The sequence below is a fragment of the Oncorhynchus mykiss genome, chromosome 19 (assembly GCF_013265735.2).
Source record: "Oncorhynchus mykiss isolate Arlee chromosome 19, USDA_OmykA_1.1, whole genome shotgun sequence".
NCBI lineage: Eukaryota > Metazoa > Chordata > Actinopteri > Salmoniformes > Salmonidae > Oncorhynchus > Oncorhynchus mykiss.
In genome coordinates this window covers 26,791,174-26,815,742 of record NC_048583.1, presented here as the reverse complement: position 1 = coordinate 26,815,742, position 24,569 = coordinate 26,791,174, and the positions used below count along the sequence as shown (strand labels likewise).

General features: G+C 40.3%; 2 protein-coding genes across 5 annotated transcripts; one reads left to right on the top strand and one right to left on the bottom strand.

The window, feature by feature from the left end:
• Positions 1 to 169: 169 nt before the first annotated feature.
• On the bottom strand, positions 170 to 7,678 carry afg1la (AFG1 like ATPase a). 2 transcript variants are annotated; one of them, XM_036954534.1, is made up of 13 exons: positions 7,543 to 7,678; positions 6,872 to 7,080; positions 6,658 to 6,709; positions 6,423 to 6,524; positions 6,120 to 6,250; positions 5,765 to 5,864; positions 5,598 to 5,656; positions 5,216 to 5,316; positions 4,950 to 5,020; positions 4,653 to 4,753; positions 3,470 to 3,610; positions 2,962 to 3,069; positions 170 to 1,609 (listed from the first exon to the last, which is right to left on the bottom strand). In XM_036954534.1, the coding sequence occupies exons 1-13, from the start codon at positions 7,667 to 7,669 to the stop codon at positions 1,475 to 1,477; spliced, it is 1,437 nt and encodes a 478-aa protein (XP_036810429.1). In that variant the 5' UTR covers positions 7,670 to 7,678; the 3' UTR covers positions 170 to 1,474. The 2 variants fall into 2 exon arrangements, with proteins under 2 accessions (XP_036810429.1, XP_021429424.1); XM_021573749.2 differs by having other exon boundaries at positions 5,216 to 5,298.
• Positions 7,039 to 24,371, top strand: LOC110497578 (Scm polycomb group protein like 4). 3 transcript variants are annotated; one of them, XM_036954535.1, is made up of 9 exons: positions 14,756 to 14,935; positions 15,247 to 15,487; positions 15,964 to 16,187; positions 19,624 to 19,753; positions 19,863 to 20,063; positions 20,546 to 20,704; positions 21,244 to 21,462; positions 21,699 to 21,844; positions 22,492 to 24,371. In XM_036954535.1, the coding sequence occupies exons 3-9, from the start codon at positions 15,969 to 15,971 to the stop codon at positions 22,615 to 22,617; spliced, it is 1,200 nt and encodes a 399-aa protein (XP_036810430.1). In that variant the 5' UTR covers positions 14,756 to 14,935; positions 15,247 to 15,487; positions 15,964 to 15,968; the 3' UTR covers positions 22,618 to 24,371. The 3 variants fall into 3 exon arrangements, with proteins under 3 accessions (XP_021429426.1, XP_036810430.1, XP_021429427.1); XM_021573751.2 differs by lacking the exons at positions 14,756 to 14,935; positions 15,247 to 15,487 and adding an exon at positions 7,039 to 7,291; XM_021573752.2 differs by lacking the exon at positions 15,247 to 15,487.
• The last annotated feature ends 198 nt before the right edge of the window (positions 24,372 to 24,569 follow it).

Here is a 24,569-nt window from a genome sequence, read left to right as displayed (position 1 = left end):
CTCGCTGCCAGTGGAAACGCGTTCTGGAGTGATGAATCACACTTCACCATCTGGCAGTCCGACGAACTAATCTGGGTTTGGCGGATGCCAGGAGAACGCTACCTGCCCGAATCTATAGCGCCAACTGTAAAGTTTGGTGTTGGAGGAATAATGGTCAGGGGCTGTTTTTCATGGTTTGGGCTAGGTCCCCTTTTTCCAGTGAAGGGAAATCTTAACGCTACAGCATTCTAGACGCTTCTGTGCTTCCAACTTTGTGGGAACAGTTATGGGAAGGCCCTTTCCTGTTTCAGCATGACAATGCCCCCGTGCATAAAGCGAGTTCCATACAGAAATAATTTGTTCAAGATCGGTGTGGAAGAACTTGACTAGCCTGCAAAGAGCCCTTACCTCAACCCCATCTAAAACCTTTGGGATTAATTGGAACGCCAACTGCGAGTGCCGATCTCACTACTGCTCTTGCGGCTGAATGGAAGCAAGTCCCTTCAGCAATGTTCCAACATCTAGTGGAAAGCCTTCCCAGAAGAGTGGAGGCTGTTAAAGCATCAAAGGGGAGGACCAACTCCATATTAATTCCCATGATTTAGGAATGAGATGTTTGACGAGCAGATGTCCACATACTTTTGGTCATAAAGTGTATGTCATGTCAAACTACACAATTGTGCCCGGTAATCTATGTTTCCTAGCCTGATCCTAGATGTTTGTACTATTTCCCACTCCAATTATTTGATTTGACAATGAGTGACAAAGAGGTGGCATGGCAGCACAGTATAGGCTGGCACTCAGGTTACAGTAATTTATGTTTGCTAAATAAAACTTAAAAACCATGAAGAGGGCAGGATGTTGCTTTTAACATCAGAGACAAGCAGCCTTACATACATCCATATGAACCATACTGTAGTCATCACTCTCTATGATCGTCTCAATAAAATCATACAGTACATCACTTATTAAAATAGACAATCCTTTTCATTATAAGATATCAATAAAATAACAAATGTACTTTGAACCAGTAGTTCTACCATTTGTAGAAGTGGATTTCATTGAACTTTTTTTGCAAAAGCCATTCACACAAATACCCTATCTATCGTATGTGTACAGTATAGAAAGAAATCCACAGATAAAGGTTTAACTTAAAATGTTCTGCACAATATGGTCAGTTTGTAAAGTGCAATGGCAAAGTAAAATCAAAGGCTTGAAGTCATACTTTCTTAGTATAATAAATATATTCCATTGTTTGGAGTCCCTCATGGTAGTGTATGTGCATGTTTGAGACGGACTACTTTGCAGTCGGACGGCGTAGAATCACTGATCTACAAATCACACTTATTATATGTGATCATGATTGGTGATTCTGCGCCTCGCCACGCTCAAACTGATCCCGTCAAATTAACTGATAGTCTGTACTGGTGAGGTGGTTTTCACTGTCCTTGCAGGTAGTGAAGGGTTTAGAGGGTTGGTGAGGGGTACTGTACAGCTACGTGGTGATGGTGCTCCTGTCCCCTTCCAGCCAGTACTCTTCAGTCTGCATCTCAGTGAGGCGAGACACTGTCCTTTGGAAGGCAAAGATCTCCTCTGCTCCACTGAAGATAGACAACTCACTGGCTGCATCCTGATCCAGGAACAACACATGAGGGTGTAAATGCATTCAATAGAAAAACACCATTAGTGAGAGTGTTTGGTATTTTCCTAAAGCCTGAGAACAAAGCAGTTTTGGAGAGAAGCTGAGAAGTCAACAAACAGAAGGTCATAGTGTACAAAACATTGGGAACATCTGCTCTTTCCATGACCAGGTGAAAGCTATGATCCCTTACTGATGTCACCTGTTAAATCCACTTCAATCGGTGTAGATCAGGGGGCTCTAAACATTTCTAGCATGATTAACTACTTTTTTAAAAATAAAACATGTCGCAAGATACTTTTCTAGCTTTCAAATAAGCACATTTATTCTCTTCTCCAGTGTCTTTAGTGTACCAGAGAAAGTAGTGCACTATGTACTGTCAATATACCTGGTAAACTAAATGGTTAATAAACCACTAAGGGGGCCCTATAAAATCTGTGATTCTTCCCCCCCCCCCCCCCCCCCCAAAAAATAGTTTTATATTTTCCCAAATTATTTTCTCAGTTGTATTTTTTTTGTCTTTCACTCTCAAAATTACAATTGTTCATAGAGAAACAACAAAATAGAATGTCTCTATCTTTGTTCTGGAAGACTGGAAGAAATTCCCCTTAAATTGTGCATCTGGCCCTTTAATTGTGCATCTAGCGAGTAAAAGAATATGCCTTCTAAGGCGCCAGTCGAGTGATGATTCTGTATTGCTACTGCTCATTTAATGGGAAAGTTTGAAAATAACAAATAATAGATACAAATGATATTTGTTAATGACAGTTTACGGTGGAGTACTTGAAAATCGCATATACTTTCAGAATTGTTTGGCGAGCTACTCAAAGGTGGGCTGCGATTAACCTTTTAGGAGACCCCTGGTGTAGATGAAGGGGAGAAGACAGGTTAAAGAAGGATTTTTAAGCCTCGAGACAATTGAAACATGGATTGTGTATTTGTGCCATGTAGAGGGTGAATGGGCAAGAAAAAAAAGACTTAAGTGTCTTTGAACGGGGTATGGTAGTAGGTGCCCGGCGCACCAGTTTGTGTGTGTCAAGAACTGCAACTCCGCTGGGTTTTTCATGCTCAACAGTTTCCTGTGTGTATCAAGAATGGTCCACCATCCAAAGGACCTCCAGCCAACTTGACAACTGTGGGAAGCATTGGAGTCAACATGGGCCAGCATCCTTGTCAAAGGCTTTCAACACCTTGCCCCAACAAATTGAGGCTGTTCTGAGGTAAAAAAATGGGGTGCAACTCAATATCCTTATGCTTCGTACACTCAGTATATTGTAAGTCATATACTCTCTAAGTTAGAGATCAAGAAAATAATGTTGGGAGTATTTGGCTGCAATTTGTACCTTTTTTAGGTTGAGATCATCCATGAGTTCATGATGGTGGTGTTCGTGATCTCCGTCGTGTACAAAGATGTCATCCAGAGGGTGATCGGCCAGAATCACCACTCGTACCTGGGGGACCCAGGATGAGACATTTACTAACACTGGTTGTTCTCATCAAGCCTGGTCCTAAATCTGGGACCAGGCTAGTTTTTAGCAACTCAAAACAAAAGTGCATCCAACAATGCTAATCAAACAACCTCAACAGTACATATAAAAAGCACACTCATATCAAAGGATAGTCTCAAAAAACAATCACAATGTGTTACAATAATAGAAGATGTGAGATAATAATTTATGGCGCAAAGACAAAGTTTCCTTATAAACCGTACTATATTAAAATTATCCAGCCTCGAGCTTAGAAATAAAGCCCTCTGTTTCAACCTCCCTGTATGATTATGCTTGTTGATTTGGTTTCTTATTAGGTGCAAATAAATAACATCAATTAAAACTAAGTGGTTTGTAATGTTACCTTGTGTTCATAGAAGGCATCGATAAGCGTGATCAAGCGTCTCGCTTGAGTCTTCTTGTTCATAGTGAGCAGGGGAATGTTCCTGATGAATACAGTATCAAACTGCCTGGAAATCTCCAAGTAGTCACTGGCACCCAATGGCTAGAATACAAAACACATCATGTATAAGTATGCCCCTTACAGTACAGTGAGTGCATACATACAGTGAGTTCCGAAGGTATTGGGACAGTGATATGTTTTGTTGTTTTGGCTCTGTACTCCAGCACTTTGGACTTGAAATGATACAATGACTATGAGGATAAAGTGCAGACTGTCAGCTTTAATTTGAGGGTATTTTCATCCCTATCGGGTGACCCGTTTAGAAACTACAGCACTTCATTTACTCTCCCCATTCTATGGAACCAAAAGTATTGGGACAAATTCACTTACATGTATCAAAGTAGTCAAAAGTTTAATATTTGGTCCAATCTTCTTAGCACACAATGGTTGCATCAAGCTTGTGACTCTACAAACTTGTTGGATGCATTTGCTGTTTGTTTTGGTTGTGTTTGACTATTTTGTGCTCAATAGAAATGAATGGTAAATAATGTATTGTGTCATTTGAGTCACTTTTACTGGAAATAAGAATATGTCTCTAAACACTTCTACATGAATGTGGATGCTACCATGATTACAGATAGTCCTGAATTAAATTGTAAATAATGAGTGAGAAAGTTAGGGGGGGTGGGGTATGATATTTGTGCATCTAACTGTCTCGCTCATCATTATTCACGATTAATTCAGGACTATCCGTAATAATGGTAGCGTTCAGATTAATGTAGAAGTGTTTAGAAACATATTATACTCTTATTTACAATAAAAGTGTCTCCAAAATGACAATACATAATTGACCATTCCTTTGTATTGGGCACAAAATAATCTGGGTTAAAAAAAAAAGTGCGGTAATTTCTAAACGTTTGACCTGAGATGGATTTTTTTTTTTAAATACCCTCAAATGAAATCTGACATTCTGCATTTTAACATCATAGTAGTACAGAGCAATAACATCACGTGTCCCAATACTGTTGGAGCTCACTGTATTTAGTATGCCTATGTGATCCCTGTGGGAATTGAACCAACAACTCTTCCTAACTAGGTAACACAGGACGTACAGTCAAACGTACAGTCTGCTGTGGTCACTTACTCTATCACACAGCTCCTCGAAGGTACAGTCTGCTATGGTCCCACAGGTTTTCATAAGACTGACCTCCCTGGCTAGCAGTTTCAGAGTCCTTGGCCGTGTTACTAGAGAAAGAAAATGAACATCTGGTTCAGCTAAATTACAAGTAATAAACTCAACATGATGGAACACAATGAGGCTCAATATATTATTAAGTATACCATTAATACAGAATGTTATGTTCATATCATGCACTTATAATTACAGACCGCTCCACCGATCCCTCTTTATCTACACTCAATGACAACGTGAGCATCTTACTGTCGTTCTGTTTGAAGGCCAGCTCGTCAAACATCTTGTCCAGTATTGCCTCAACACAAGGTTCACTTGAGCTGTGTCGAAAAAGGGTAACATAGCAAAATATGATGAACCACATTATTTAAAACATGAAACTATACTGATCAAACACAAATTGGCTTGAAAGAAAGAGTTCCATATTAAAATAAATACTACCAAAGATAACCTAGTAATTTGAGTATTGAAATGCCTCATTGCTGTATCCATGGTTTGCACCATGCAGTTCTTACAGGAAGTACAGTTTCCCAGCTAAGGGTCTGTTTCTTCTGCGGTAGTCTATCCCAGAGTCCAGACGAAGCTCTTGGCAATAGTTCTGCATGAAAGAGGCAGACTACCGTAAGATAAACCTTGCCTGTATGTTTTCAAATCAAATCACATTTTATTGGTCACATACACATATTTAGCAGATGTAGCGAAATGCTTGTGTTCCTAGCTCCAACAGTGCAGTAGTATCTAACAATTCACATCAACACACACAAATCTAAAAGTAAAAGAATAGGATTAAGGAATATATAAATATTAGGATGAGCCATGTCAGAGTGGCATTGACTAAAATACAGTAGAATACATGTCTTATATACAAAATAAATCAGAAATGTATTTCTTATTTACCTTCAACACAGCAATAAATGGCACAAAGTTGACCCTCTGTAGTCCGTTCTTGTACAAATCTAGAAGAGAGGAATAGGTCTGGTTAGATCAGTATAGATTGTCCTCTATGGATTGTGCTGAACGCAGCTCAACAAGGTATTTGTTTTGTGATGTAATATTCTACTTGCCCTCTGGGGGGCGGTTGGACGTGGCCACGACGACAACCCCATTCTTAAAGAGGTTTTCAAAGAGCTGTTTCAGAATCATGGCATCTGCAATGTCTGTCACCTGTGGAATGAATTTACAACCAATTCACTCATATTGCTCTATCCTGTTATATTTTCATGCGTCCAAAACTGGGAAGCATGCATAGAATAGAACTTTATTAGTCCAACTCTAAAACAGGCTTTGGCTAAAACAGGATTCCTCATTATCACATCCATACATTAGCTAATGCTATTCAGATGATTTTGCACAATTATAACATGAAGGTATAACAGTAGTTACAAGTGATCAGTAAGAGAAATATCCCCCAGACCTCACCTGAAACTCATCAAAGCACAACAGACAGGCCTCTTCACTGATCTCCTCTGCTATTGGTGCAATCGGGTCATAGACTTTAGCCATCCTCCCAGCTTTCCTTTTTGGCAGGCTCTTTTTAAGGCGATGTATCCCTAAATACAGTAAGTAAAAGAACAAAGATTGAGTCGACTCTGGACCCACTCATAGATCTCAGTTCAATTAATCAATCAATCAAATCTGAATCTATTGCTCAACTCATTATTGACATTAAGTATGATCAACAAGTCATGTCAAATCGCCATTTAGCGACACAACTTAACGTACTATTATGTACATCTAACATAAAGCCGTGGAAATGGACCCTCTTTTTCTTCTCTGTCTCCACGTAGGAGTAGAACATGTCCATTACCATCGTTTTCCCTGTGCCTATAAATAAAACAGAGAAAAACAGAATGATAATTCATTGTTTCAAATGTGCAATGTAGTCAAAAAGGGAAATATCATAAATGTAATGCTAAAGTGGCAGCACAAAGATGGATATTATAGAGCTACTACTTACCAACATCTCCATAGATGTAGTACCCTTTTGGGGGCTTTGGCTTAGAGAAAAACTGTAAAATAAAATAGACAGTGTGCAATGTATTGTGAGTCTGTGTGAATACAGGGTTAACTATAGATTATAGTCTATACTTTATTTAATGTGTTTTGACAGTGGTAAAAATCAAATAATGTATTATTGACATCAGTAAGAACATGCATAGAAATCAGATTACCTTCGAGAAGAGGGACGTAGGCTGGTTGTTGTAACCTCTTAGGGTTTTGTGCATTTTATCCAAGGTCTGAACCACGGCTTTTTGATGTGGGTCCTCTTGCAGCGACTCATCCCTGACCAGACTGTTGTAGTGCTCCAGTGGTCCGCTGTACGCTGCGGCAGCATTGCTGTCTTCTGCAGCCGGCTGGGGGAGAGCATCCGTCGAATAGCCTGAGCAGTAGAAAAGATCACGGAATCGGAATTATCGGTACATCCTGAAGCTGTATTAGTACTAGAACTAGTTAAATAATTAGCGAGACCACCTGTGGCGGTTATTGGTTAACGTGCGAAGAGCAGAAACGTAACGTTATTCATTTAGCGAGCAAACTGTCCAAAGCCAAAAGGTTCAGTCAGCGATTCGATATTCCTTCGTCTCTAAAAGGTAAGTTGTGTAAACACCGTAACAATGTAAGTAGCTATCTAACAATGTAATTATAATAATGGCTGATTGACGCATAGGTTGCTAGATAATTCGCTATCTAGTCTAACTAGACAGGTCATGAATATAATTACGTTTGACAGCTGACACTAGCGGTTTAGAGAAGTTAGCTATGCTAACTAACTGTCAGTACTCATTTTGAACAAAACACAGCAGTCAATCTAGCTCTTGCCTCACCAAAATAATGTGCTCACCTCGTCTGGAAATGTTAGTCACACCGTTACATATCGTTTTCGAGGAATAGTACTGATCTTTCAGTAGAAATCTAATGATGGGTGACACCAAGGGCGACATCTTTGACGACAACATGCACGTCGCCATTTTGGCTTCAATTCCAACTTTATTGAACAAGGCGGAAATGCACAAAACCATTCTGAAGTGCGTCAGGAGAGGGCAGTATTAGAAGAGAGAGGCCCAACTCGGCGGAAAATGTATGGCCCTCCAGCAGGTGGCACTCTTTTCGTTTTCGTCCACCAAGCAAAGAGTTTGAAAGAGAGAAATCAATGAGTGTCGAATTTGGTCAACAACAAAAATGAATGGCTTATTTTATCACATGAGATTTATTTGATAGAATATAATTTTTGTAATACTTAGTTGCTAGAGTGTATAAGTAGGACTTTGAGAAAAAACACTAACTTTGAGATGTCTCCAGATGGATATTCATGCATATTCATGATATGAGGCCAGTAGCATAGCATCCAGTGATGTGTATTCACGGTTGCCAAGGTAAGCCAGGATTCCAATGTACCAATTAATTAGATTTTTTTTTACAATTGATCTTTCTTCTCTCAATGTTTCATAATTTCCCTTCAATTTGCAAGAGGCTGAATGTATTTGGAGCCAGATAGCTGCCAAAAGGTTGAACGTATGTATTGTTAGGATCGTAAGAAAGTCCATACCTAAATTGTTAAGATCGTAAGAAAAGCCATGTGTGAAACATGAAACGTAACCATTAAATTAGATCTGTAAATGTACAAACCCTATGTTACGACTATGAATGAACATTTACACATTCAATTCTTACTTTACGTCTCCCTTTACTCAGTTACAAATATTTTTTATACTTACAAACTTTTGTCAGGAATGGAAAGGACATGAACTGAACGTAGCTAGTCAAAGTTAGCTAGTCAATCAAGCAAATGTAGCCCAGCCTTTAGTTGCTTTGCAGCTTCCAAAAGCAGCAGACAAAATAAAAGTCTTGAGCTTGTTTTAAAATGACGTTCAATAACAAAAAAATTCAATTTCCACCAAAAATGACATACCCACATATAACTAACTGCCTGTAGCTCAGGACCTGAAGCAAGGACATCAAATTATTGATACTATTTGAAAGGAAACCGTTTGAAGTTTGTGTAATTGTGAAAATAATGTAGGATAATATAATACATTAGATCTGGTAAAAGATAATATAAACCATAAAACCATACATTTTCATCTTTGAAATGCAAGAGAAAGGCCATACTTTCAGTTGAATAATTACATTACTACACAATATTTTGTATGAAGTTTGCCCAAATGTGCCGAATTGGTCAATTAATACATTGTCAAGTACATAACTATAGATAACATACAAAAATGCTATGGTATTAAAAAATAAAAGTTTACACACTCCCAGGAATGTCATACATGATGGATCATTAGCTTATACACTAACTTTCACACATCTAGATGGCCGGGCGGGGTGGGTGTGGAGCCAGAGACAGCGGTGGGGTCAAACTGTAGACCCCAGTTCCCGCATTTGAACATCACAATTGATTTTATCAAACAAAATGATGGTATATTTTATCTCTGGGACCCTTAGGATGACAAATCAAAGCAAGATTACTGAATGTAAGTATGTTATTTACCTTCAGAGGTGAATGTATCAATCCAGTTGCTGTGATCATTTTTGTTGTTGTTGTGCACTCCTCAAACAATAGCATGGTATTTTTTCACTGTAATAGCTACTGTTAATTGAACATATTAGACATGTCTATGTACCGGAATTTTTTTAAATTTATTTGACCTTTACCTTTTCTAGGCAAGTCAGTTAAGAACAAATTCTTATTTTCAATGACGGCCTGGGTTAACTGCCTGTTCAGAACGACAGATTTGTACCTTGTCAGCTCGGGGGTTTGAACTTGCAACCTTCCGGATACTAGTCCAATGCTCTAACCACTAGGCTACCCTGCCGCCCAATAGCTGTATACAACGTCATTCTAGTCACATTAGCACACGTTAGCAACAACCGTCCAGGTTTAGGGACACCCATCCCGTAGTTTGGCCGCCGGCCAAACTGAGCAATCGTGGGGAGAAGGGCCTTGGTCAGGGAGGTGACCAAGAACCCGATGGTCACTCTGACAGAACTCCAGAGTTTCTCTGTGGAGATGGGAGAACCTTCCAGAAGGACAACCATCTCAGCAGCACTCCACCACGCCACTCTTCAGTAAAAGGCACATGACAGCCCGCTTGGAGTTTGCCAAAAGGCACCTAAGGACTCTCGGACAGTGATAAATAAGATTCTCAGGTCTGATGAAACCAAGACTGAACTCTTTGGCCAGAATGCCAAGCGTCACGTCTGGAGGAAACCTGGTACCTACCCTACGGTGCAGCATGGTGGTAGCAGCATCATGCTGTGGGGATGTCTTTCAGCGGTAGGGACTGGGAGACTAGCCAGGATCGAGGGAAAAATGAACGGAGCAAAGTACAGAGAGATCCTTGATGAAAAACTGCTCAGGACCTCAGACTGGGGCCAAGTTTCAACTTCCAACAGGACAATCACCCTAAGCACACAGCCAAGACAACGCAGAAGTGGCTTCGGGATAAGTCTCTGAATGTCCTCGAGCGTCCCAGTCAGAGACCGGACTTGAACCTGATGGCGACAAAGAACATGGCTGACGTTTTACATTCTCACTGGAATATGCCCAGATGCGTGGCCTTTTGCGTGAAGAAAAGACGCAGGAAAAGGAGCCGCAGATCAGGCAGCCTTCTGAGAATCCGTAGGCGAGCTAGTAAACTCCCATTGCCATCCGTTCTTCTTGCTAACGTGCAATCATTGGAAAATAAAATTGATGACCTACGTTTTAAGATTATCCTACCAATGGGACATCAAAACTAACATCTTATATTTCACTGAGACGTGGCTGAACGATGATACGGACAATATAGACCTAGCGGGATGTTCCATGCACCGGCAGAACAGAGACGCTACCTCTGGTAAGACGAAGGGTGGGGGTGTGTGTCTATTTGTCAATAACAGCTGGTGTGCGATGTCTAATATTAAAGAAGTCTCAAGGTATTGCTCGCCTGAGGTAGAGTACCTTTTGATAAGCTGTAGACCACACTATCTACCAAGAGAGTTCTCATTTATAATTTTCGTAGCCATCTTTTTACCACCACAGAACGAAGCTGGCACTAAGACTGCTCTCAACCAACTCTATAAGGCCATAAGCAAAGAAGAAAAGGCTCACTCAGAAGCAGCACTCCTAGTGGCCGAGGACTTTAATGCAGGCAAACTTAAATCAGTTTTACCAAATTTTTACCAGCATGTCACATGTGCAACCAGAGAAAAAAAAATCCTTGACCACCTTTACTCCACACACAGAGATGCATACAAAGCTCTCCCCAACCTCCATTTGGCAAATCTGACCATAATTCTATCCTCCTGATTCCTGCTTAGCACATTCACGTCAGGGTATATGCAGCAGTTTTGGCCACCTGGCTCGCTGCGAACTGTGTGAAGACCATTTCTTCCTCACAAAGACCGTAATTAATTTGCCATAATTTTACATAATTATCACATAACATTGAAGGTTGTGCAATGTAACAGCAATATTTAGACTTAGGGTTGCCACCCGTTCAATAAAATGCGTAACGGTTCCGTATTTCACTGAAAGAATAATAAACCTTCTGTTTTCGAAATGATAGTTTCTGGATTTGACCAGCTTTTTTACATGGCACATATTGCACTTTTACTTTCTTCTCCAACACTGTTTTTGCATTATTTCAACCAAATTGAACATGTTTCATTATTTATTTGAGACTAAATTGATTTTATTTATGTGTTATATTAAGTTAAAATAAAAGTGTTCATTCAGTATTGTTGTAATTGTCATTATTACGAATATATAAAAATCGTCTGATTAATCGGTATCGTTTTTTTTTTGGTCCTCCAATACTCGGTCCTGGTATCGGTGTTGAAAAATCATAATCGGTCGACCTGTTCATTGACTACAGCTCAGCGTTCAACACCATAGTGCCCTCAAAGCTCATCACTAAGCTGAGGACTCTGGGACTAAACACTGACGGGCCGCCCCAGGTGGTAAGAGTAGGCAACAACACGTCTGCCACGCTGATCCTTAACACTGGGGCCCCTCAGGGGTGTGTACTTAGTCTCCTCCTGTATTCCCTGTTCACCCATGACTGCGTGGCGAAACACGACTCCAACACCATCATTAAGTTTGCTGACGACACAACAGTGGTAGGCCTGATCACCAACAACGATGAGACGGCCTATAGGGAGGTGGTCAGAGAACTGGCAGTGTGGTGCCAGGACAACATCCTCTCCCTCAATGTGAGCAAGACAAAGGATCTGATTGTGGACTACAGGAAAAGGCGGGCCGAGCAGGCCCCCATTAACATCGACGGGGCTGTAGTGGAGCCTGTCGAGAGTTCCAAGTTCCTTGGTGTCCACATCACCAACGAACTATCATGGTCCAAACATACCAAGACAGTTGTGAGGAGGGCATGACAAAACCTTTTCCCCCTCAGGAGACTGAAAAGATTTGGCATGGGTCCCCAGATCCTCAAAAGGTTCTACAGCTGCACCATCGAGAGCATCCTGACCGGTTGTATTAGCGCCTGGTATGGCAACTGCTCGGCATCTGACCGTAAGGCGCTACAGAGGGTAGTGTGAATGGCCCAGTACTGCCAAACTTCCTGCCATCGAGGACCTATACAATAGGCGGTGTCAGAGGAAAGCCCATAAAATTGTCAGAGACTCCAGTCACCCAAGTCACAGACTGTTTTCTCTGGTACCGCTTGGCAAGCGGTCACTTCACCCTCACCTACATGTACAAATGATCTCAACTAACCTGTACCCCGCACACTGACTCGGTACCATTGCCCCCTGTATATAGCCTCGTTATTCTTATGGTGTTACTTTTTATTTTAGTCAACTTGGTAAATATTTTCTTAACTCTTCTTGAACTGCACTGTTGGTTAAGGGCTTGTAAGTAAGCATTTCACAGTAAAGTCTACACTTGTTGTATTCGGAGCGACTGACAAATAAAGTTGGATTTGATTTGATTGAACATCTCTGGAGAGACCTGAAAATAGCTCTGCAGTAATCCTACCCATCCAACCTGACAGAGCTTGAGAGGATCTGCAGAGGAGAATGGGAGAAACTTCCCAAATACAGGTGTGCCAAGCTTGTAGCATCATACCCAAAAGGACTAGGGGCTGGAATCGATGCCAAAGGTGCTTCAACAAAGTACTGAGTAAATTGTCTTAATACTTATGTAAACGTGATATTTCGTTTTTTTAAATAAAATAAAAGTACATTTGCAAAAATGTCTAAACCTGTTTTTGCTTTGTCATTATGGGTTATTGTGTATAGATTGAAGAGGGAAAAAAACATGTTAATCCATTTTAGAATATGGCTGTAACGTAACCAAATGTGGAAAAGTCAAGGGTTCTGAATGCTTTCCAAAAGCACTGTATTTGTCATGTAGTGACTACATGTCTTTCATGTGCATATGACAAATGAACGAACAAACAAACTTGACGAGAACATTCCAACGGTCAGAACTGGTTCGTTCCACAAAATGAGTGTCCTTTGATATGTTAAGTAGACATTTTTACACATTTTTAATTTTAAAATACTTTTATATGAAATGAAGTGCCCTTTGGTGTAGTCCACATGGAGAATTCAATGCATCTAATTGTCAATATGAATGAAGACTTGCTAAAGTGCATTTTTAGTAATTTATGAAGGTTATTATTGATTTGATGTGACTAGTGATTCATTTACATCTGTCTAATTTCAAGGTCAACCCTGTTACGTGAACTGAACTTTTGTTTTAATGTGGTCAATTTCAAAAGAAACATTGAACATCTAATAGTCAAATCATAGTGTAAAAGTAGGTGCTGGTTCTACTTTGGCCATTTTCTGGTGTTTTGTAGTGAAAATGAGCGCAACATCAACCCTGTTACCTACCCATAGATAGACAGGCTAGACTTATTTTAACAATTTCATTTGTTTTTGAGAATCTTGCATTCAGTTGCCCCTCCTTGTTGCACACCACAAGCTTCCATTCCCTGTGTCACAAGGGGATTCATGGCTGATTTAACTAGTAATTACCAGTTGGAGGGCCTTCCAAATGGATTTTTCCCAGATGTGGTAATATCCCACTTGGTCACAAACAAACGTAATCCATTGTAGAGCCGTATAATATCACTCATTGGAAGTACAAGAACTAGACTGTCACAACTTCCGCCGAAGTTAGTCCCTCTCCTTGTTCGGGCGGCATTCGGCATCACCGGTTTTCTAGCCGCCACCGATCCACTTTTCATTTTCCATTTGTTTTGTCTTCATTGTACACACCTGGTTTCCATTCCCATTATTAAATGTTCCTTATTTAACCCTCTGGGTCCCCATGGTTTTGTGCGTGTTTGTTCGTTGTAAGTTGGTCTGTATTTGTGAGGTTGATTATTTTCCTTCTTGGAATATTTTATGTTTTGAGTAAAGTTACGTGAATTACTCATCTCTGTGTCCTGCGCCTGACTCCGCCTTACCTGCTACACCTAGACGACTTACATAGACCTACACTTTGACATACTGTGGAGTACGATGTATAGTTTTTGATTAAATCGATATAAAATAAGATAATACAAATAGATTTTTTTATTTTTTAATTCAGCTGGAGAGGCACTTACTATAGTTTTTAGTTTTTTTTACTCTCAAGATAGGAAAATATTACCGCATGCCAAAAGTTTGCAAAGCTGTTACCAAGGCAAAAGGTGACTATTTGAAGAATCTCAAATATAAAATATATATTTAGACTTTTTTTTTGGTTACTACATGATTCCATGTGTTATTTCATAGTTTTGATGTCTTCACCATTATTCTACAATGTAGAAAATAGTAAAAATGAAGAAAAACCCTTGAATGAGAAGGTGTGTCCCAACTTTGGACCGGTAGTATATGCACACACTCAATAAAAAATTAATTAATTTCCTATTTCCTATTGTAGTTAGCGGTTGGTTTGAGGATGTCTTCTGTACTCATTATTCATCCTCCCAGTTTTGAGGGAGCCTGACTCAAGCGGCAAAACATGGGAGTTACAGCCACCATGGTGTTACAGGCTTGTTGCCATGACAACAGTAGAACGTTTCTGGCAGAGACACAGACACACATACATACACACACACACACACACACACACACCATTACAGTGGAATCTGCCCTGCTTGGATATTCCACTCTGCGTTGCGGTTCAAGAGATTTAGAAGCAGGCAAATACACTCAGATACAGACAGAACAGAGGAGGATTCAGTAGGAGATCAACTGAAAAGGGATATACTCTCCAATCCTCATTCTTTCTGATGGTGTGTGCATATTGGCTATGTCTTCTCTTCCTATTTTTCATTGTCTTTGTCTGCATGAAGGAAGGATGAAGCATGCTGCATGCTACTGCTATAGTCTGACCACTGTTATAATTTAGCAGTGCCTGTGTGCATAGCCTTCTGTGCTGTGTATATATGAGACATGTATGTATCATTTTTTTTTCATCAGTAGGATGGCACTTGAAGCTTCTGCTTTTTTAAAGATTAGGGTGAGCACTGTCATCGTAATGGTAGTTCATAGCTGTGTAGTGAAATCAATTCCTCCCTCCCTCTGCCACTGCTGAATGCATTAGTGTAATGAGATGTCTGCAGCCAGCCAGCCAGCCTGTGTGCCGTGCAGCAGTAGCAGCAGCAGCAGAGACGAAAGGAGCAGGGAGAAACACGTACAGTACAGCAGCTAGAGGCAAAATGGCTTTCACAGCCTGCTGAGGGAGTGTGCTGTGCATAGAACCTTCTCCTGGTGATCTGGACTCTAACAGGGATCGAAGAAGGGAAGAGCTTGCTTCTCAAGCGTTCTAGATCAGAGGAGATCAGGTAACGGAGGCGCTGGTAGACAAGCAGCCAGAATGTTGGGGCTCACAATGAAGACAGGATGGACTGGGTGGTAGATCTGTTCCATCAGGGGGAACTTGCTTTAGGCATTGTTGCCTTTTGTTGTTGTCTGTTTTTTTAGTGTTCAACTCAATTTTCTGTAGCTGGCTGCATTAGTGCCCTGCAGCAGAATGTCTTGCAGGCTCTTCTGTTTACTGTTGTTGTGGTTAATGTTATGTGACAGCATCTTTTTTCCACATCCGCCTCAGTAGCTGGATTATGGATGCACAATGTAAATAGATTCTTATGTAGCATGTGTATGTTTGTTATATGTGAAGAGATGATTGATTCTAGGAAAGAACAATGTTGATGTACGACGTGTGCACTAACAGTGGTTTAGATTACAAGCCATGCAGTCTTAAATTATTATTATTGTATCTCCCTTTGTGTTTCCCTCCTTCCTGTATGTCTCCCTGCAGCTCCAATGAGTGTACTTGCAGCAGCACAGAAAGCAGACAACAACAGTGAAATGCAGTCGCCTGCAGTGTCTCCTTCCTTCCTCCCCAGCCAGCCAGGAAAGATTCCCGGCAGGAAGAGAGGGAGACCCCCACTTCATCGCAAGATGGATTTTCCAACCCACTACCCTGATTCCCTTCCTCCTCTCAAAGTTCCCAAGAAGAGGGGGAGAAAGCCTGGCTTCAAGGTCAGTGTCAGGGATGGGAAGGGAGGGGAAAAGAAGAGGAGGGTATGGGCTGGGATGGGGGGAAAGAGAGGGGAAGGGGGGTGGCAATGGGAAATGCAGTGTGTTTAAAAATGCATATGATGATGTAGCAAGACAGACCCCATTTCATTTATATTTAGTGGGGGTCATATTTGTCTGAAAAAGACTTAACATGGGGTAGGTTTGTTTAATTAATTAGCATTCTGATTGGCCACTGTATATGCCTAGCAAAAATGTCTGCATTGTTTAAGTGATTGGTGAGTGTCGCAATAAGAATAGGGAATATTGTGAATTATTTCATAAAAAGTGATTTTATTTACACTGAACAAAAATATAAACGCAACATGCAACAATTTCCAAGATGTTAAAATTCATATAAGGAAATCAGCCAATTTAAATAAATAAATTAGGCCCTAATCTATGGAGTTCACTTGACTGGGAATACAGATATGCATCTGTTGGTCACAGAAACCTTTTTTAAAAATGGGCCTCACAATGGGCCTCAGGGACTCGGCAATTTGAATGCACAAAAATACATTGACATCGATAAAATGCAATTGTGTTCGTTGTCTGTAGCTTATGCCTGCCCATACCATAACCCCACCGCCACCATGGGGCACACTGTTCACAACGCTGACATCAGCAAACTGCTCACCCACACAACACTATACCCATGGTCTGCGGTTGTGAGGCTGGTTCGACATAGTGCCAAATTCTCTAAAATGATGTTGGAGGCAGCTTATGATAGAGAAATGACCATTTAATTCCTCTGGCAACAGCTCTGGTGGACATTTCTACAGTCAGCATGCCAATTGCACACTCCTTCAAAACTAGAGATATCTGTGGCGTTTTAGAGTGGCCTTTTATTGTCCCCAGCACAAGGTGCGACTGTGTAATGAGCATGTTGTTTAATCAGCTTCTTGGTATGCCACACCTGTCTGGTGGATAGATTATCTTGGCAAAGGATAAATGCTCACTAACAGGGATGTAAACAAATTTGTGCACTAAATTTGAGAGAAATAAGCTTTTTGTTGGATATTTTATTTCAGCTCATGAAACATGGAACCAACACTTTACATGTTGCGTTTATATTTTTGTTTTGTGTACAAATTGCTGTACAAGTACAATACCAGTCAAATGTTTGAACACACCTACTCATTCCAGTTTTTTTTTCCTACATTGTGGAATAATAATGAAGACATCAAAACTATGAAATAACACATATGGATTCATGTAGTAACCAAAAACCTTTTGAACAAATCAAAATATATTTTATAATAGAGATGGTTCAATGTAGCCACCCCTTGCCTTGACAGCTTTGCACACTCGTGGCATTCTCTCAACCTGCTTCTTGAGGTAGTCACCTGGAATGCATTTCAATTAACAGGTGGACCTTGTTAAAAGTTCATTTGTGGAATTTGTTTCCTGCTTAATGTGTTTGAGCCAATCAGTTGTGTTGTGACAAAGTAGGGGTGGTAAACAGAAGCTCTATTTGATAGCTCTATTTGGTAAAAAACCCAAGTCCATATTATGGCAAGAGCAGCTCAAATAAGCAAAGAGAAACGACAGCCCATCATTACTTTAAGACAAGAAAGTCAGTCAATCAGGAAAATGTCAAGAACTTTGAAAGTTTCTTCAAGTGCAGTCGCAAAAACCATCAAGCACTATGAGGAAACTGGCTCTCGTGAGGACCGCCACAGGAAAGGAAGACCCAGAGTTACCTCTGCTGCAGAGGGTAAGTTCATTATAGTTAACTGCACCTCAGAGTGCACCACAAGTACATGCTTCACAGAGTTCAAGTAACAGACACATCTCAACATCAACTGTTCAGAGGAGACTGTGTGAATCAGGCCTTCATGGTTGAATTTGCTGCAAAGAAACCACAACTAAAGGACACCAACAAGAAGAAGAGACTTGCTTGGGCCAAGAAACATGAGCAATGTAAATCTGTCCTTTGGTCTGATGAGTCCAAATTAAAGATTGGTTCCAAACGCTGTGTAATTTTTGAGACGCAGAGTCGGTGAACGGATGATCTCCGCATGTGTAGTTCCCACCGTGGAGGAGGAGGTGTGATGGTGTGGGTGTGCTTTGCTGGTGATACTGTTGGTGATTTATTTAGACTTTAAGGCACACTTAACCAGCATGGCTTACCACAGAATTCCGCAGCAATACACCATCCAATCTGGTTTGTGCTTTCATTTGTTTTTCAACATGACAATGACCCAAAACACACCTCCAGGCTGTGTGAAGGCTATTTGACCAAGGAGAGTGATGGAGTGCTGCATCAGAAAATCTGGCCTCCACAATCACCCGACCTCAACCCAATTGACCCCAACCCAAATGGTTTGGGATGAGTTGGACCGCAGAGTGAAGGAAAAGCAGCCAACAAGTGCTCAGCAAATGTGGAAACTCCTTCAAGACTATTGGAAAAGCATTCCTCCTCATGAAGTTGGTTGAGAGAATGCCAAGAGTGTGCAAAGAGCTGTCATCAAGGCAAAGGCTGGCTAATTTGAAGAATCTCAAATATAAAATATATTTTGATTTGTTTAAACTTTTTTGGTTACTACATGATTCCTTATGTGTTATTTCATAGTTTTTATGTCTTCACTATTATTCTACAATGTAGAAAATAATACAAATTAAGAAAAACCCTTGAATGAGTAGGTGTGTCCAAACTTTTGACTTGGACTGTATATTAATATGGAGATTGCTGTTGAGTGTTAATGTCACGTCCTGACCATAGAAAGCCTGTATTTTCTATGGTAGAGTAGGTCAGTGCGTGACATGGGGTTTTAGTCTAGTTTATTATTTCTATGTGGGGTTCTAGGTTAATTTTCTATGGGGTTTTAGGTTTATTTTCTATGTTGGGGTTTGTTTATGATTCCCAATTAGAGGCAGCTGGTAATCGTTGTCTCTAATTGGGGATCATACTTAAGTTGCATTTTTCCACCTGTGGGTTATGGGATATTGTCTATGGATAGTTGCCTGTCAGCACTATTGTTAGCTTCACGTTTCGTTTGAGGTTTATTGTTTTGTTTTGCTGTGAGTTTCACTTAGCAATAAAAAGATGTGGAACCCAGATCCCGCTGCGCTTTGGTCCATTCATTCCAACGATCGTGACAGTTAACTAATGCAAATTGCAAACCATAATATTTTAATAATAATAGTACTACTACTAGAAGACCTTTTATCCAAAGCTACTTCAGCGTACATTTTATGTATGGGTGGCCCCTGGAATCGAACCCACAACCCTGTTGTGGAAGCAACATTCTCTATCAACTGAGCCATACAGGATAATTTTAGACTATTGTTGCTACCTAAAACTGGAATAAAATGCCATTATTTACAAGTGATCCATTTAAACTGTGTACAAATAACCCTGTAGATATTGAGATCCTAGCCTTGTGTCTCCCTGCAGCTGAAGCCCAGGATGGTGATGACTCCCCTGGCCATCTCACCTCCCAGCAGCACCCCAGAACCAGACATGAGCTCCATCCCCCAGGATGCTGCGACCATCCCCCACTCTGCCACGCCCCAGGTGCTCACAGGTGGGCCACGCCTTTTCGATCCCTCCTATTGTGTTCCCTGCAGTGTTTATCTACATAAACAAGCAGGGTAACAAGGGTGTCTCTCTCTCTCTCTTTGTGTTCCCTGCAGTGTGTATCTACATCAACAAGCAAGCCAACATGGGTCCTAACCTGGATAGGAAGAAGCTGCAGCAGCTCCCAGATCATTTTGGACCTGACAGGCCTTCCGTGGTGCTGCAGCAGGCTGTCCAGGGGTGCATCGACAGTGCCTTCCAGCAGAAAGCTGTGTTCACTCTCCTCACACAGGGCTACGGAGGAGAGAAAATATCAGGTATAACATAAACCCACAGATTGTATGTAGTGTAACTGACGATTTCTGTTTTATATTCATTTATTTCATTAGTAGAAATAGCCCGTAGGGAAATAACAGAAATTGGCATACACTGATTTGATAATCTAATAACCATTAGGTATCCTTCCTGTCTCATGTCCATTCACCCGCTGAATGACACACATAAACAATCCATGTCTCAATTGTCTCAAGGCTTAAAAATCCTTCTTTAACCTTGTCTCATTCCCTTCGTCTACGCTGACTGAAGTGGATTTAACAAGTATACTTGTTTGTATACTCAGTGTAGAGAGCAATACTTTTGACCAGGGCCCATAAAGGCTCTAGAATAGGGTGACATTTGTTGCTTTCAGACATGGCTGTAGAGATGTGTCGCCTAGGGCAAGGTTAACTGCAACAAGCTTTAGTACAACAGGAAATCAACAAAGTTTCTAGGTTAATCAAGTGTTCCTTTTGATTTCCAGCCACCTTCGATGGGAAGCAGCACCTTCTGAGTCTGCCTGTGGTCAACAGCGTCGGCTACGTGCTACGCTTCCTCAAGAAGCTCTGTCGTAGTTTACACTGTGAAAACCTCTTCAGCGACCAACCAATCACCCAGCATAATGCCTCCTACCAATCAGAGGGTAATGTACTGTTGTTTATTCAATTACATTCAAAATACTTTATTTATCCTACAAGGGGCAATTGTGTAGGTAGGAGTGCAGATGTGATGCATTGTACATTACTTCTTAGAAAACACAGTCCTGTAACTTAACAAGAGCCTCTGAAAAAATGTCCCTCTGAAATATAGTGGGCTCAGTTCCCCAAATATTGTACTATATTGCTTCAGATTGCACATGGAAGCACAGAATGACAATTTGTGAAATACACATAATTTGGTGTTTTACATGTGTAATCCCATCCATTATCAAAATCCCTGTATTCCTACCCAAACAGCTGAGACCTCCATGCCAGAAGACTACCTAGAACACTCCCATGTCCCCCAGAAATATCCTAGGCTCAATTCCCCAAACATGTGCGTTTGTTGCTTCGGATTGGACAATTAAAGCACAGAACGGCATTTCAAATACATATTTCAAAGACTTCAGCTTCTATCCAAAAGTGATTCAAAGTATCGCAAATATTTTTTTACTAATGTAATTTCTTTCCATCCATTTCACAGCTGAAACCTCCATGCCAGAGGAGTACCTTCTGGACCCGTCAGACAAACGCTACTCAATGGACCCAGGTGACTCCGCCTTTAGTGCCATAAGCTCCTCCTACTCATCCAAACCGTCCTATGGGTTTCGCTCCTCGCAGCAATTCCCCAACAGCTCCTCCCCCATGGGCATGTGTAGACAGACGTCTAGTCCAAATACTTTCCTGGAAGGTAACAGGACAGGTAAGAGACTGGGAGAGTGGAGACTAGAGTTGCAAAATTCTGTTAATTTTCCCAAAATTACCAGGTTTTCCTGCTTATTCCCTTCTGATTCCGGTGATCTTCCAACTGGGTTTTCTGGAAAACCTGGGGATTTTGGGAAAGTTTGTTTCTTGCTATAATCACAATGCCTTAACCAGGTAAAATAGACCCGTAGTGAAATCTTTATTCTGTACCTATCTGTCTCTTTTCTCATCCAGCGTACAATCCATCTCAGGACTCCCAGGAATCCAAGGTGCCCCCCAGTAAGGACCCTTCCACCTGGAGTGTAGAGGACGTGGTGTGGTTCATCAGAGACGCTGACCCCCATTCCCTGGGCCCTCATGTCGACATATTCAGGAAGCATGTAGGCTACCCTTGTGCTCACTCTTAATTAATTAATATTTTGATACCTTGCATCCTCTCTCCTCACCTTCTCAAAACGCCTTGGATGAGACGGTCAGGGGGGAGGAACAGAGGAACCTTGGACCTTCTCCTCCAATATAGTTGAGAAGGAGGCGAGGAGACTGGGTGAGAGGAATCACAGAAAATCTCAATGAAATTGAGGCCTGCCCACTGGGCAAAACCTGGTTGAATAAACATTGTTTCCACGTCATTTCAACAACTGCAAAAAATGTGCTGACATTAAATCAACGTGGAAAACTGTTTGGATTAGCAACAAGTCATCAGTTTAAGGGATTTAAAAAAAAAATGCTACCAACTTGCAACCTAAATCCAATGACATGGTGACTTTTTTTGGTTGATTTCACGTTGAATTCACGTTAGTTGACAACTTAACCAAATGTAAATCAAAACTAGATGTTGAACTGACATCTGTGTCCAGTGGATGGATCTGCAACAGTGATCGGATTATATCTGGATGTGATGTTTTGTGAAATACTAACCAGGATTTGGGTCACTTCTATTTTAATTCAGTCAATTCAGTAAACAACACTGATACACGTGTATGATTAGTTTACTTGTGGAGATATAACCTGACTTTCTTTCCCACAGGAGATAGACGGCAACGCGTTGTTACTTCTAAAGAGTGAGATGATCATGAAGTACCTAGGACTGAAGCTGGGACCAGCCCTGAAGCTCTGCTATCACATCGACAAACTAAAACAAAACAAGTTCTGAATCTGAACATTTTTTCACTTCATCAATCTGTGGGACCCAACTTTGTGCTATATTTTACTAATTATTTAGCATTTTCAGATGCTATGTAGCTGATGAAAAAAAATGTATTCTGACAGAATACAACGTTTTGGGATATTCTAGTTTTGATGTTGAAATAACTTTTTGGTTTATACAGATGACACAATATGCAAATTCTGGAATGCATAACTGATACACTGGCAGACAATATTGGGAAAAGTAGACTATATTACTTTGAGGATACAGTTGTCCCATAAATTAGTTTATAATGTGCCCAAAGCATATAGCAAGTCACATTTATGATCTGTTGAGAAGTGTGAATTATTTTAGATAAACTATTATTTATACTTGGTCTTCGAAAAACGTAGTTAAGGCCTCACAAATGTGTGATAAACAGATAAAAATGGTCCCATATTGTTTTGATTCTATACCCTCACAAAAGTTATTTGAATGTGTCATAGGGTTGAAGATACAGTTTCACATAATGGTTTTTCAAGCTCTATACACATCAATGTAAACTCATATTGTGAAGCATGCGATTAGAAACAGGAATTTAAGCCCATGTTAAACATTATTAAACTGTTGTTGTTTTTTTACACAAAATAATGTAAACTAAACTCAGTGCAGAAATAAAAAATGACTTTGCATATTGTTTTACATACTATTTTGATAGAATTGTCAACCAACAAAAAAAACACGTTTGCGCTCAAATACATGACAATGAGCCATTTCTAGTTGAATATACCAGATTGTCAAATAATTATCATCGCCAAGACGCCTCACAAATTCATTGAAACTCGATTGTGTGGATATTTACTATATACATGTTTTACTATGTTATCATTCTGGAAACAGATTTGGAGAGCATAAGGGATGACAACACTCACCGGGGAAAAATGTCTAAGGACCTACAGTATTGGGTTATGAGGCCATATAGCATTGCTTGTGTGTGCCAGTTTGGCAGTATGTGTACATTTTAGGAACCAATGTATGTGAATGCTGCTGTATATTGATTACATGTTAGCCATGCCAAGTCAAATCAAGCTGGGACGATGTCTTTTATTTTGAAAATCATGTTGGAAAGATGTACTGTAAGTCAGAGAATGACCAATGTGTGGATGAGTTTATTTGTACTGGTGCTAAAGAAATTCTCAATGTATTGAATATCTCATGTTTGCTTTTGTGTTGTGAGTTTTAAATGGAAAACACTCAAATGTGTGTATTTAACCTGGCTGTGTATCCTAAGTATTAAATTAAGAAAATATTAAGGGGACAAGGTATGGTTTGAGGAGCATCTTTCTTTGTGATATCAACCAATTTACGGAATGAAATGATGCTTAGGATTCATGGAAAAATGAGAATTAAAGATACCAAATGTGTCCACATGGTGACACAATCATATGTTAATTCAGATAGTTCTGCTCCCTCCTGATGCAACATTATTTATTACAAGCTACTTCAGTATATTTGAATTAGTCAAACAGTATATATAGCCTATCCTTTTTTTACAGCCATGTTTGCATTGGAAGTTAGGCTACATAGGCTACATGCAGAAATCGTTGCAAATGTAGAATAGGGCAACATGCCTTACTGCAGTAGGCTTTGCAGGGGCATAAGTGGTAAGTGGTATAATCTGATTGAATATAACTGTTAAAGTGTAAATATTTACTTAATATTCCATTATGATGCATAGCCCTTCAACAAAACCAAATAAAAGCCCCCAGGGTAAAAACACATATTTAATTATGCTGGATGTGCTTATTGACTGGTTTTGGTCACCTCAATCATAATTTATCCATACACCTACCTATCCAATAAATGTAATTATTTGTGCTAAAAGGGAACACGACTTATAAGTCATAGATAGGCCTATACTGCTTTTATCAACGCAAATATAAAATCAATCAGTTGGAGCAATGCACAGAGACAACAGT

Bases quoted from the DNA above. Each gene is read 5' to 3' on its own strand.
- afg1la (XM_036954534.1), bottom strand. From the start codon at position 7,669: ATGGCGACGTGCATGTTGTCGTCAAAGATGTCGCCCTTGGTGTCACCC. The intron at 6,710-6,871 runs GTAATCTGATTT...TTTATTTTACAG, and splicing joins CTACGTCCCTCTTCTCGAAG to TTTTTCTCTAAGCCAAAGCC. The intron at 5,317-5,597 runs GTAAATAAGAAA...ATCTTACGGTAG, and splicing joins CATTTATTGCTGTGTTGAAG to TCTGCCTCTTTCATGCAGAA.
- LOC110497578 (XM_021573751.2), top strand. From the start codon at position 15,969: ATGAGTGTACTTGCAGCAGCACAGAAAGCAGACAACAACAGTGAAATG. The intron at 19,754-19,862 runs GTGGGCCACGCC...TGTTCCCTGCAG, and splicing joins CACGCCCCAGGTGCTCACAG to TGTGTATCTACATCAACAAG. The intron at 21,845-22,491 runs GTAGGCTACCCT...TCTTTCCCACAG, and splicing joins TCGACATATTCAGGAAGCAT to GAGATAGACGGCAACGCGTT.